The sequence below is a fragment of the Chinchilla lanigera genome, unplaced genomic scaffold (assembly GCF_000276665.1).
Source record: "Chinchilla lanigera isolate Chin_1 unplaced genomic scaffold, ChiLan1.0 scaffold00013, whole genome shotgun sequence".
Lineage (NCBI taxonomy): Eukaryota > Metazoa > Chordata > Mammalia > Rodentia > Chinchillidae > Chinchilla > Chinchilla lanigera.
The window spans coordinates 21064875-21079215 of record NW_004955414.1 but is presented as its reverse complement, the minus strand read 5'-3'; the positions used below and the strand labels follow the sequence as shown (position 1 = coordinate 21079215).

Here is a 14341-nt window from a genome sequence, read left to right as displayed (position 1 = left end):
AAAAAAAAAAAAAAAAAAAAAATCAATTTTCTCCTCTTAGCGTTACTATAGTTTCCTATAGGTAGCTACATATGTGATTGTCACCTCAGACATCTAATTTGAGTGGGCACCATGTTAAAACCTCTTAAGACAGTAGACGCTAAAGGAGAAATACACAAACACTATTTACACATACACCGTCTGGGGAGTTTGCAAAATTTAAATGATTGCTTCAGAGGGTCATTGCTACTGCCATATGTTTAATCCTAGGCAGTGGCCTCTTCCCTGAGGTCTGATGTGTCCTAAGGGATCCATCAGCCTTTCAAACCAGAAAGGCCTTCTGCATATCAGAATGACCCATTACAGAGCAACTGTGATACCAACTTGACACAGAGCGCACTTTACTGGAGCATTTCTTTTCTATCATCTACAGTATACCATAGATAATAAAATAGTTTTCAAGATAGAAAATGTAAAAATAAATGCAAAGAGAAGATTCATAAGCATATAAATGACATATATTTAAAAAGGACATAATAGATATTTGAATAAGAAGATATGATAATGAAGGGTAACCAAAGATATATATAGTTCATGAAAACCTTCTAAATTTCTGCTACAGGTTTTTTTCTGGTTATGTAATTTCTGGTAGAAACAGTTTTGGAAGAACACATTCCTAGAATGCAATTGAAGGGAATACAGTCTAGAAAATAATTATGAACAAACTGAAAATCCTTGGAGAGCCAGCATTTTCAATAATAAGCTTAAAAATCTGTGAAATTCTTGAGTCTGCAGAGTGTGTACGGACATGTCTGAACCTGCCTTGGAATGTACGGTGCATTTACAGGATTTCAGGACCTTTCTTTCCATCCTCAAATTTTGATGAATGAAAATGAGAAAACAGACACAGAGAATAAGGTAAGAACTCTTAACAGATCTGCTTGATGAAATATTAGTTAAATACGTAAAGGTGGCAAGAAAAATTATGAGATTGCTTAATCTAATGACCATGTGGGCACTATGACCAACAAATACAATACATTCAGATAGAAGAGAATGTTTAAAGATAATACATTTAATTGGGATTATCTTGTATATTATTTTAATAAACTAATATGAAAGATATGTAGTATTCAATAAAGGCTATACAGAACATATCATCCTATTCACAATAGTAATTTTCTTTGATGAGGTCAATTTCAGCCAAGGGGTTTTGGTCATTCAGAAAAATGTAAACAATCAAAAAGCCCAGTCTCTCAGAAGAAATGGAGCATTTATTTGGTTCAGCGAAAGACAGAATAATAAGGCCAACAGAAAACACAGAGGTAGAGACAGGCCTTCAGAATGCCTGAAGGTTATGTTCAGGTTGACACTGTGAAAACAAATGGATGTCTCTAGGCTTTCCTATAAAGCAAGCTTGGGAGAAGACATTCTAAAAGGGAGAAGAGACTATGCAAACAGATCATACTTTGGGGGTGATCTCTAGAACTCTGTCACTTCTAGGGCCCTAAAGGAAATCTTTTGTTGTCTAGGAGAAAGTCCTTTCTCTTTTTTGTATAGATTATTTTGTTTTTCTTCGTATAGATTAACTTTTTTGCAATAGTAGACTTACTGGCAGATAAAATATAATGATTTTTAAATATCTACATGCCTTTAACTATCTACATGCCAAAAGCAATTGTGCTTATGATTAATCTCCAATAATATTTTCTGGTTAAATGCTTTGTATATACAGATTCCGCTAAAAATTCAGGAAAAGAAAAACTTGTACGGATATTTTCATAGTAAATTTATCGAGACTTCGTGAGATTGATACAAGTTACCTTTGGCCTCTACAATGAAAAGAGGTGCTCAGAGAGGTAGCCACTAGTTTCCAAACATTTATTAGTGCAACAAAGTGCTGCTTGGGTAACCCTGATGGCTGAGATTGCCGCACATGCATTCGCAATTGCGGCTGGCAGTGTTTATAGTGGGTACTCTGTGATATACGGCATCCCCGAGGGTCCCCCCTATGAAAGTAATATCCATCATTAGAAAAGACATCATACAATTTTTGTTTTCCCGAAGTGTGTATGCATTATTTTGTAGACTTTGTATTTTGGGGTAGGTTAATGTGCTGCCTACTAGCACTACTTTGCGCTTAAAATTATTTCTCCCCACCAATCCATCTTTTGTATGTTTGATTCTTTCAAAAACAGACGAAAGAATAGAACTGACTATAATAAATCTCCAAAAGGCAAGCAGTTATTTAAGAATCTGTAAATAGGCAAAGTTTATAAAAACTTAAAAACCTGTTGTATTTTAAAAAGTCAATATGTATACATTTATTTTAAATTTTTATCTTAGCTCCTGGTAATGAGCTTCATTTGCTGCATGGTACTTTCCATAGCTTTACATTTGTATATTCCTTTAAAAGTTTAGGCTCTGAAGTTTTTGGAATATTTTACAACTCATTGACATTTTCCATTCCTTAATAGGAAATACCACAGGAACTCCTGCACATAGGCTCAGAGTAGTATATGTTTAAGAATAAATGTTAAAACCATAAACATAAATTTTTTTCTTGTGTAGGAATTATTTGAACATGCAAACAAGACTATATCACAATTAGGAATAATTATTAATTTATTAAGCTTTCCTTTTAGTTGGATTAATGCCCAGAAATTGAGGTATGTGGAGAGATTTTAACTAACAATCATATTATAAAGAGTGGGATGAATATTCCACAATTATGGTGCTAGGCAGTACCTAGATTCTAAGAAGAATGATAGAAGACCACTATAAAAGTTAAAACATGTGGTCTGAGCATGAGTGTTAAGAAGTATTCTTACTGCTGAGAACAAAAATGTACTCACTTTACTTTTCTCTGTCATAATAAAGTGGATCCCAGAGCCAGACGCAGGGGTCATGTGCATACACATTCACGGCATTACAGAAAACAGACTGGATACAATACTAACTAAAGTGCATGTACGCACATTAAATTATTTGATGGATAAAAAAATAAAATCATTCACTGTTTCTTCTTTTTAGATGGTTGTGTAATCCTGTCTCCCTTTAGATCTTTTTAAGGATTTAATCCTGTGAAATAAAAATTATGGGCCCCTTTTTCTTTTAAACAAGACTCATACACTGACCCCAAGCACCCAGGCTGAAAACTAGAATCCAGGCACTCAAACTAAAGTTCTATGTCACTAAATTGACATGGGAGTTGTTATCAGACCGTCTAAGAAATCATCAGAGAGCAATAACAACCAGAGTTTCCACAGGCCAATTTGAATAGCATGAGCATAAAGTTCTTTCCGCTTTAATCCTATGTAAAAAAGCCAACCTGTAGTAACTAGATATTCATCAATCATTTTTTTCTTCTGTTTATCTGTCTCTCTTTCCCTACTGACAAGGAAAGTAACTGAAGTGAGTGATCTATTTCTTGTTCTCCTTTCTTTCCTGATTTCTTCATCCTTTTTCCATCTACAAAATCAGGCTTCGTTCTTCATAGAAACTTGTTTATTTCATGGAAAAAAGAGGTGCTCAATTCTAGAATGTAATACAAAGCCATGCAAGATTTTTCATTCTTATAATTGTGTCCTTTGATAGTACTATATGTACTAATTTGCCATATAATAAAGATAAAATATTGATTGTCCATAAATTTTATATGCATTTTAGCATTAGGAAATTTTATTGTAAATTCCAATTATTCTACCTAGGGACATCAGTATTAAAGATGAATACATGCTGAAATACTTATTAATTATTTGTGTGTTTTTGCATATGTATGCTTGAGCCTCTATATTTTATCTTCATTTTCCTGAAAAGTATATTGTTCCTTTAAATGGAAATATCAGGTTATTTTATCAACTGTGCAGTCTAATACACAATAAGGTTTTCCAGTAGAATTGAATGAAAATTTAAAATTCAGAAAAATCTGCAATGAACTAATGTACTTTTTAAATTTGTAGGTGAATATCATTGGAGCTGAACCATGAAATGGTTTACAGATTACAGAGGTTTAAGACAACAGCCAGCCCTCACGAAGACTGCTACACAGTGAGTTAGGATCCCTCCCACTCAGGGGAACGGAAGAACTGCTTTGTACTCTGAGTTTCTTCCAATAAAGGACTTACCTTCTTCCCAATAAATATGCAAGTTTTTTTTGTTTTAACATGGAAGACAATGCTACACATCATATTTCATCTATATTCCTCGTTGGCATTCCTGGCTTGCAAAAATTTCACTGCTGGATTGGCATTCCTGTCTGCCTGCTGTTTGTCCTGACCCTGCTGGGGAACAGCATAATCACTGTTACTATCAAGCTAGAGCCAAGCCTTCATCAGCCTATGTATTTCTTCCTCTCCATGCTGGCAGTGAATGACATGGCTCTTTCTTCCTCCACAGCCCTCAAGATGCTTGGCATCTTCTGGCTTGATGACCACTGGATTGACTTTGACGTCTGCCTGGCACAAATGTATTTCATCCACACCCTTTGCATTATTGAGTCAGCGCTCCTGGTAGCCATGGCCTTTGATCGCTATGCAGCTATCTGCATTCCACTGCGTTACACAACTATCCTGACAACATCAGTGGTCATTAAAATGGGCTTAGTTGGTATCAGCCGAGCTATACTTATGGTTTTGCCCTGTCCACTTCTCATTAAGAGGTTGCCATACCATGCAAAATATATCATCAGTCACACTTATTGTGAGCACATGGCTGTGGTGAAGTTGGCCAGTGCCAGCACCTCCATAAACAGAGCATATGGAATCTCTGTAGCCCTTTCAGTGATGATATTGGACCTAGGCCTCATAGCCACATCTTATATCAAGATCCTCCAGACAGTCTTCCGGCTGTCTTCCCAGAATTCCCGCTCTAAAGCCCTGGGCACCTGTGCTGCCCATGTCTGCACTATTCTTGTCTCCTATACTCCTGCACTGTTCAGCTTCCTAACTCACCGTATTGGCAAGAAGGTGCCTCCAAGTGTGCATGTAATCTTTGCAAGTGTGTATCTTCTGGTGCCCCCTACTGTCAATCCGCTGGTGTACGGTGTCAAGACCAAGCAGATTCGTGACCGAGTGGTAGGTCTTTTCTTTCCAAACAAGATTTCTGAGAAATAAACATTTCAATACAACCTCTGTTGGCAGAATTTGGCTTATGTAATGATGGCATATGTACAATAATTCCTACCTGTTGTTGAAAATTTTATTTCTCAATTAACCTATTATTTGTATCAGAGATATTTGACCTGATATAACAATTTTCTATTTTTAAAATTTTCATGTAAACCAATGATTCAAAATTTTTTTTGTCACTTAATGTCATGTTTTCACATAGTTTAAAGGAGTAAAACTGGCATTTTAAATTCAAATTTCAATATATTATCTGTTAGTTCCAGAAAAGAGGAAAGAATAGACAGATTTGAAATGTAATGAACAGTAAACAGCCACAAGCATGGCAAATCTTAACCCAGCTATATCACTAATTGCATAAATGTTATTTGTTCAAATATACCAACTAACTGTAAACTTTTTCTCAATGGCTGAAAAACTAGCATATACCTACCTATGTGTTGTACATGAGAAACCCACTTTAAATATACAAATACATATTGGTTAAAGCAGCACTGTAAAAGCATCAATGTCACCTAAGTAAACATAGGAGAGTTCAAACAACTTTGTTAATTTTAGTCAGAGTACTTTAGACCATAGAAAACTATTTGGAAAATGATCTAATGTAACGATTAAAGGTCAACTGTCTGTAAATACATTATCCATCTTTCTTGTGTAGGGATATAACAACCAAGCAACAAAATGTGTGGGCAAACTGACAGAACTGCAAGAGGATGTGAAGAATTGCAGCTGCAGATTTGACTTGTAGAGATTGGTCCACAAGGCAGAATATGAGTAGAGATATAAGTAATATTTCATCATTCCACTTGATCTGATTGTCATTTATATAATGCTCCACTGAACCACGTCAAAATAAATATTTTCCTAAAGCTGATTTACAAGTTTCAAAAGATAGGCCATATTCTGGGTCATCAAATTCACCTTAGCAGAAGTAAAAGAATTAAAATGGTACAAAATGTGTTCTCAGGTCAAAGTGAAATTAAATAAAATTATTAACAAAATGATATCTGGAAAGCCCCCAAATGCATACAGATTAAATAGCACCATTTTAAACAACACAGAAGTCATAGAAGTAGTCCTAGGAAAAATTTAAGTCCATATTTTTCACTAATGGAAACAAAACTTAATAATACATGTGGGGTGCAGTGAAGGCTCTTTTTAATCAGGAAATCTATAACATTCAATGTGTATATTATAGCAGAAGAAAATTATAGAAGCTTCTAACTTCAAGAACTAGAGAATAAAATGAAGTTGAAAACCTAAAGCCAGAAAATGGTGGTAGGGGGAAGAAAGTAGGGGAAGTAAAACAAATGAAGATGTGTTAATACCGCAGCTCCTCCTCACAATGAGTGTAATCGTTATGTATGGCAAACATGCACCAATGAAAATAAAATTTTAAAAATCTGTTATATAAAAATAGCACAGCTTCTTTTTATAATGCAATATTACTCAGCTGTAAAGAAAGATAAACTCAAGGCTTTCATAGGTAAATGGTTGCCACTAGAGACTCTACTCATAAGTGAAATAAATCTTACATGTGTGAACATCATATTGTCTCCCTAGTATAAGAACTTGAAAGAGTAAATGAAATCTAAAAGCTACAGTAGATAGTGAAAAAGAGAAAGAAACTGCTCAAAAGGAAAGAACAACTGGGATGAGGGAAAGGAGAAAATAAAGAAGAAAGGGGAAATACACACACACACACACACACACACACACACACACACACAAGATGGCTGGGATAATTTTCCTACTAATTTCTGTTGCTTTCTTCTAAGGAACAGTTGATATTCAATTGTTTGATCATTCTTGCATATCTGTATTTGTTTATCTGAGTAACCAATATGAAGGTAACAGTATGTAATCCAGCAATCATTGTTAATTTCTTCTCACCTTCTCTGAAATTCAGTGTGGTTTTTTTTTGTTTGTTTTTATGTTGTTTCATTTATGTCTGTGTGTTTGTTAATATGTTTTGGTTCTTTTGTCTCTAAAATAAAAAACATTAACCAACATAAAAATCTGAAACAAAGAAATGAAAAGAATAAAACTTCAAATAGGTATCAATGAAATTGAATATAGAGAAGCAATATAATAATCCCTGCTCTTGAAATCTCCAAAAAAATTGATAAACCTATGGACAGGAAAATAAGAAAATGCTAGTGAAACAATCAATATCAGAAATGGATGAAAGGGTTCTTATGACTCATCAGCATGGATATGGAAAAGAAAATAAAAGAATACTCTGAAGAACTCTGGTCCTACACAGATGACAAGAGTGTAAGGGTCAATTCCTTGGCAGAAAGAGTTTATAAAAATATAAATCAAAGCAACAGAAACATAAATTGCAAATATCTATTCAGAAATAAATCAATAATAGTCTTCCAAAACAGAAAGCCATACATATGCCCAGATAATTTTCCTGCTAAATTCTAAACACCATTTGAAGAAGTAATTCCAATTTCTTCAAAAAGCAAGCCAGGCGTGGTGCTGCATGCTCATAGTCCCAGCACTTGTGAGGCCAAGGCAGGAGTATCACCACCAGGTCCAGGATTACATACGGAGTTCGAGGTCAGCCCGAACTTCATAAGGAGACTGTATCTGAAAACAAAAATAAACAAATAATGACAACAACAAAATACAAGCAGAAGGAGCACTCATACCAAGCCATAAAAAATATTAGCAAAAAGGAAAACTTAGGCCAGTGTCTCTTATTAGCAAAAATGTATGAATCCACAACAAAAATACTGAAAATGTTAAGTAAAGTCATTTATAAAAATAATGTTACATCAAACAGTATGATTTATTCCAGGTGGACAGAGCTGTTTCAGTACTTGAAAATCCATTAATGTTATTCATCACCTTAGTAAACTGTAATGTGCAGATGGACCACTTCTGTAGGAGACAAACATCAACATATATTTTTGTCAGCTTAACCTAAAAATCCCTAGCATTTTGGGTAGGATGTATGTACTGAGAGTAATGTCTGCTGTTTTAAGAGACCCATGGGTCCACAGAGGGTGTCCTGGCTTTCATGATGGCCAGGAGAAGATAATTCCCAAAAACAGAAATGTAGTACATGCACAGAAAGGAATCCCGACTATACAACTGCACAGACTTCAAACCAGGCTCTCAAACCACGTCAACACATGAACTCAAAGACTGCGCCACTGACCTTGAGCATGTTGGCTGAGCACTCCCAGCTTATGCTTCTGACTTAGATTGACAGTGTTTATTGAGCATGTTTCTCTTGTTTGCTGTCCCCCTAGATTTATACACAGATTGAATGTGGTTTTGCATATACCATTTTTCAGACATACTCTTCTACTGATGAGAGACAGTTAAGAAGGTCCAGTAATGCATAGGCATACAAAGGCTTTTAAAATGGGATTTATCTTACATTTCAGATCTCTTCTCTCTCTCTCTGCCCTCTCCACCTCTCCCTCCCTGTACTCTGAGTCTGAGTCTAGAACTCTATGTCTTTATCTCACATGTATAAACAGATAAATCCATATTTTCTATAAGCTTAAACAACATCATTCTAGAGAAACACGTATGTAGAGTGAATGAGTGGAAAAATCTTGGGCTGTGTATAATCAGTTAAAGTTATTCCATTAACTTTTTGTGATAATTAATAGATATATTGACTACACTTATTTCAGGGTCCTTACCCAGAAGTTTTAGGTCATTCACTCAAGACATCAGGCAGACATCTATTGAAAAAAACACTGTTTTCACTTTTTTAAAGGTATTTTAAGTATTGAGTAAAAATACTTTTCTTGGAATTATCCTTTTAATAAAACTTTGTACATATCATGTGCATGTGTATTGTATGGGTGTTTGTGTATTTGTAGTCCAAATACATCTCCTCCTCACTTTATTTTTCCTTTAAGTACATTTTCTTATACAGGTCAACACTGATGTTAGCATATATTCTTCTCTTGTCCCTCAATTTCCTTCATTCTATTATGGTAGTTGTTGCATATGTACCAAGTTTTATATGAGTTTATGATTCCAATTTAAATAATATTTATAATATCATCTTTAGACAATATTATATTTCTAAGAAGTTACTTTTTCTCTGATATATTGAAAATGATACATCACTATACAGAATTTAGATGAAATCAAGATCCATTCATTGGGTGCTTTTTGTAGAGGAGAGACACAACTTTCAAAACTTAACTGTAGCACAAAATGAGGTTTCTCACACCTTATTCTCTTACTTTACATTTTGACAGCAGACTATTTACCCCTGGGATTAGACTACCACACAACGATATCTCCTGGCTCCAAACTAATGATATAGTTGCCTCCAAATACTCATAAAAAATATCAGTTTTACTGCTTGAACATTTGTAGAATCCAGTCTTGGTCATCTCGCTGTCAGCTCAATTCTTTTCCTAGAGCTACAGGGCTAGAGTTAGGTATAGTAGGCTTTAAACACAAATTGGCTGTTCACTTACTGATTTCTAACAGAGACATGATACATACTGCCTTAAGACAGTGTCAGTGGTTCATGATGAATATACAAAAATTAGTTTTCTCCAAGATTACAGATTCTGTCTGAGGATAAATTGATGAAAATCCCTGATTCTGTGACAATCTTTCCTTCTTTCTGTCACACATCACACACAGATATGCACCACTGCAAAAACTTAACATCCTCTGCCTAAACTAACTGCTCTTCTAAAAACATTAAAAAGAAAAAAGAGGAAGAAAGGGAAAAATATTTAAGGCTAGATTTTTCACTAAATGTTAGAATGAAATTTAAAATATCTAAGTTTGCTGCAGGTATATACAGAGGCTTTGAGAGGGATATACATATAACACTTGCCCAAGTTTAAGTCTTAATCAGAGAAAGTTATACTTCCCTTTCTGCAACTTGAATACCCACCCTCAGAAGTCTTTAAGTAGCAAATAATTAAGAAAAATCATGTGCTGTGTCTCAGCTTCAATGGCAAAAGTGAGACCCTGGTAACAGAAAAAGAGAGAGCAAATATGAAGACAAGATAAATGAACAACAGACATAATTGAAATATAGGCAAGGATTAACTGAAACATTCCTGGCTTCCAGAATTAAGGAAGTTACAAAGCCACAGAATAAGGAAAGGAAATTAAAGGGGGCATGTTATACTCCTGGAATGATGAGAAGCATCCGAGTGTTGAGGGAAGAAAGTCTTGTATTTTGAAGAAAATGCAAAACAGGAGAGAGCTGTGTACAGCACGGGAAAGTTGAAGACCCACAGAGCCCTCAAACATGCAGTGTAAGACTGATGATTACGAGCATGGGATGAAACTACTGGGCACTCAGGAAATGTTACCTTAGGATTTTTGTGTAACTGTTACTAATAGAGAAAAGAGGGAAAAGTTCATTTGTATGTCAGCATAGAAAATCTTAGGATTGAACGGCATTTGGTGAAATACACAGATTGACTGAGCGATCAGAATTGATCAGTCTGACACCATGTACCATATCCTTCCTCCAGAACAGCTTTTAAGCGTTTATATAGGAACACAAAATTGTTCGGTAACTACCAGAGCCAATTTCCCAATAGCTGGGATCCAATCAAAATATTTTGCAAGTATGTATAGAAGCAATAAGAGTAAAAATTAATGAAGAAAAAAATCAATCCACAGGTTCTAGTATAAAAATGACACTACTATAATAAAGAGAGGATAAAATCATTTGTATAATAATTATGTTGGAATTTCATATAAAAGTAAAAACCAAGAAGATACCAAAAGACATTTCAGGTGTAAAGATGAAAACGAAAACACTTTAGATGAAATACACATGAAGAACAGAAGGGGTTAGACCCTGAGGATGAGAAATTGGAAAAAGTAACAAAAGATATAATCCAAGTTAAAACTGAGAAAAATAGTAAATGAACTCATTAAACATATAATAGACAGAAAAAGCAAAACAAAAGTCAGATCAGTTATAAATTCACTGGAAACAAAATAATGACAAAGAATCAAATAAACAATTAGTATTTTGAAAATATGAACTGTAATTCTTCTAGGTTGATCTAAAAACTTAAATACACAAGTTGTCACTATTCTGAATAAAACAGATAAACTCTCAGATTGCTCTGATGTTAAAAGAATAGGAAGTGAGCACTGAGGCAATCAGCTGATAGATTTAAAAGCTTAGCAAAAATAGACACACTTCAAGAATCCAATAAACAAGTTTTGCTTTCAAGCAGAAATGTGTAATCTGAACATTACAAACTACTAATTCTGTTTCATTTTCAGGCACAAACATTGAGGATAAGAATATGCCATGGTATGCTGCTCACTTGTGATTCATAGAAGAAAGGCACACTATTTCTACATGAACTCTTTCAGTAAATTATGTGGATGGAATATCTTTCAACTCATTCCGTAAAAGCAGTTTAAAAGGCAAGACAATGTAAGAAGATAAAATTAAACAACAGTATAATCGTTCAAGAAAACAGATATTAAATGTATAAAATAAAACATCTAGCAAAAAACAGCCTGACTAACTTAACACCCAGGAAAGAACCTCTGCAACACAACACAATGAAAGATCCAAGCAGAATTATATTGTTTTAATCTAGTAATCCCCAGAAAATGTTCACATAGCATGGTATTCTCTTTTGGCTACATTCATGACCATTAGCTTTATTACACAAATATGATATGCTAAATAATCAATTTTCTTGCATGCATGAATAGCAAACACTTTCATAGATGAACCAAAAAGTTTAAAACACATGTATAGTGTGCCCTAGCTTGAAATGTATGTCACACAGATTCTCTTTTACAAGAAACTCGCGAGAAGTAGCAATACTGTGAGATTCAGAAATGACATAAAAATAGGATAAAGAGGTGCAGAGAAAGCAAAGAAAATTTATGGTTTAAAGCTGTCAATGATTTTGAGGCAATAAACATTGTGGAATGTGAGGAAAAGTTCAAATTCCACTGAAGTGTGTAGCTTGTTTTGCCTAATTTTTTTGTTCTGCAAAGTACAGCACTTTACCAGCCCATTTCCTTTGGGATCACATGAAATGTTGCATCAACAGAAAGGCACAGCTGTGTTACTGAAGGTAAAATTGAGCTATGCATTTTCATCCTCCTGAGGGTGGTGTCCCACAGCAGAACAGCACTCCTGTTATTATCATGCATTATCTTTCTAGGGCTGAACATAGGCTCCCACAAGCCTTCGGTAAAGGTTGAATCCCCTGTGTCCACTAGCATTAGCATTTCGGCATAAAATTCTGCACTCTTCCTTCTTGCATCTTGTCACTAGCTCAGCAGGCTCCAGGTCTATAGAAGAAGAGGTTTTTATCCTAAACAAAATAGAATCAGAAGTCTGTTTTACTCCTTATGAAAATTGCATTGCATTTCATTTTCTCCCTCACAGCTGATAAACATTACTAAAACTTAAGCTATTTCAAGCCCATGCAGTTTTACTTAATTGTAGCTACTTCTCAGTCATTCATTAATGTTTACTATCTCCATATCTAATCACAGCAGTTCTGGATTTGTTCTCACTGGTTTAACTGGCCTAGAAGTTGATGATCTCTGGGTCTCCATCCCTCTCTCCATCATCTATGCCATGGTGTTCCTGGGAAACTGCATGGTGCTCCATGTGATTCGAACTGAGCCGAGCCTGCACGAGCCCATGTTCTACTTCCTGGCTATGCTGGCCCTCACCGATCTGTCCATGGGGCTGTCCACCGTGCACACAGTGCTGGGTGTCCTGTGGAGGTTCATTCAAGAGGTCAGTCTGGATTCCTGCATCGCTCAGTCCTACTTCATCCATAGTCTGTCCTTAATGGAGTCCTCAGTCCTCCTAGCTATGTCCTTTGACCGCTACATAGCCATTTGCAACCCTCTACGCTATTCCTCCATCCTAACTAATGACAACATAGTGAAAATTGGCGTAATGATCTTATGTAGGAGTTTCTTCCTCATTCCTCCAGTCATCATCCGCCTGAAGTTTTTAAACTACTGCCGCCCTCATGTCCTCTCTCACTCCTTCTGCCTCCACCAGGACTTAATCCAAATGGCCTGCTCAGACATCCGCTTCAATAACATTTACGCTTTGGCTCTGGTGATCAGCACTCTGTTGTTGGATGCTGTGCTCATCCTAATCTCCTATGTCATGATCCTGCACACAGTTTTAGCCATTGCATCCCGGGAGGAGAGAATGAAATCCTTGCAAACTTGTGTGTCTCACATCTGTGCTGTTCTAGTTTTCTACATCCCCATCATTGGTCTGACCATGGTGCACCGCTTCGGAAAACACCTCTCCCCACTGGTTCATGTTTTCATGGGCAACATCTACATCCTTTTCCCACCCTTGATGAACCCCATCATTTATAGCATCAAGACCCAACAGATACGCAGGAGAATCCAGAGATTGTTCTATCTGAAGGGAACCTAAGAGTTGAGACTTAATGTGGAAATATTTAACAGCGAACAAGTAGAATTAAAATGGTGAGAACAGTAAGTAACTAACTATGGATTTACTCAGTTCTAGTTTAATGCTATTTTGCACATACCAAGCATTTTTCACTCTCTTTTTCAAAATTACTATATGTCCATGACTTTATCTTTATAGTGTGATAATTAATTTTCTGTTTAGTCTTATCCCTATGCAAAATGCTGAGAGTCATATTAATATATGATGCAGTTTTTCTAGTAATGCCTACACCCTATTTTTATCATTAGTGAAGGTATTCTCATATCACTCAGTGGAAAAAGTATATTTTTCTGGTCAGATTCCTTCATATAATTATGAATAAATCAACCAATACATTAGTGAAAAATGGCAACTATTTCTTTTATATACACAGTTAGTTCAACTATACAAGCACTCAGTGGAAAAACACCACAAACACTTTTGACTAAATGATAAGTAGAATAACAGTTATCAGAAATGTAATCTTGACTGTAGCTGGAAAGCTCAGCAATGTCTCCAAGCACACACTATGGGCAGTGATGAAGCTTTTCATTCAGTAGTAGCCACCAAGTTGAAATTTTGACTTTCATTATTGTTTTTCTACAAATATTGCAAATAGTAAGTACCATTAGAAAGTTGTTAGGATCATTTGAAAGTATTTATTTTTAATCCATATATATGTCTAACCTCATTCAAACACCAGGTCATGGACACAAGAATATAAAATGAATACATTGCTACTATGACTAAGTAATCTAAATATATTTCTTATTGAATCTATCAAGTCTGTGAAGCAGATTTTATT

The 14341-nt window shown here is 35.3% G+C and overlaps 2 protein-coding genes across 2 annotated transcripts; both read left to right on the top strand.

Annotated features, from left to right (window-relative positions):
- The first annotated feature begins 4145 nt into the window (after positions 1-4145).
- Positions 4146-5153, top strand: LOC102027515 (putative olfactory receptor 52P1). Its single transcript, XM_005380074.2, has one exon. The coding sequence runs from the start codon at positions 4146-4148 to the stop codon at positions 5091-5093; it is 948 nt and encodes a 315-aa protein (XP_005380131.1). The 3' UTR covers positions 5094-5153.
- A 7420-nt stretch (positions 5154-12573) lies between these two features.
- Positions 12574-13518, top strand: LOC102027168 (olfactory receptor 51V1-like). Its single transcript, XM_005380073.1, has one exon. The coding sequence runs from the start codon at positions 12574-12576 to the stop codon at positions 13516-13518; it is 945 nt and encodes a 314-aa protein (XP_005380130.1).
- The last annotated feature ends 823 nt before the right edge of the window (positions 13519-14341 follow it).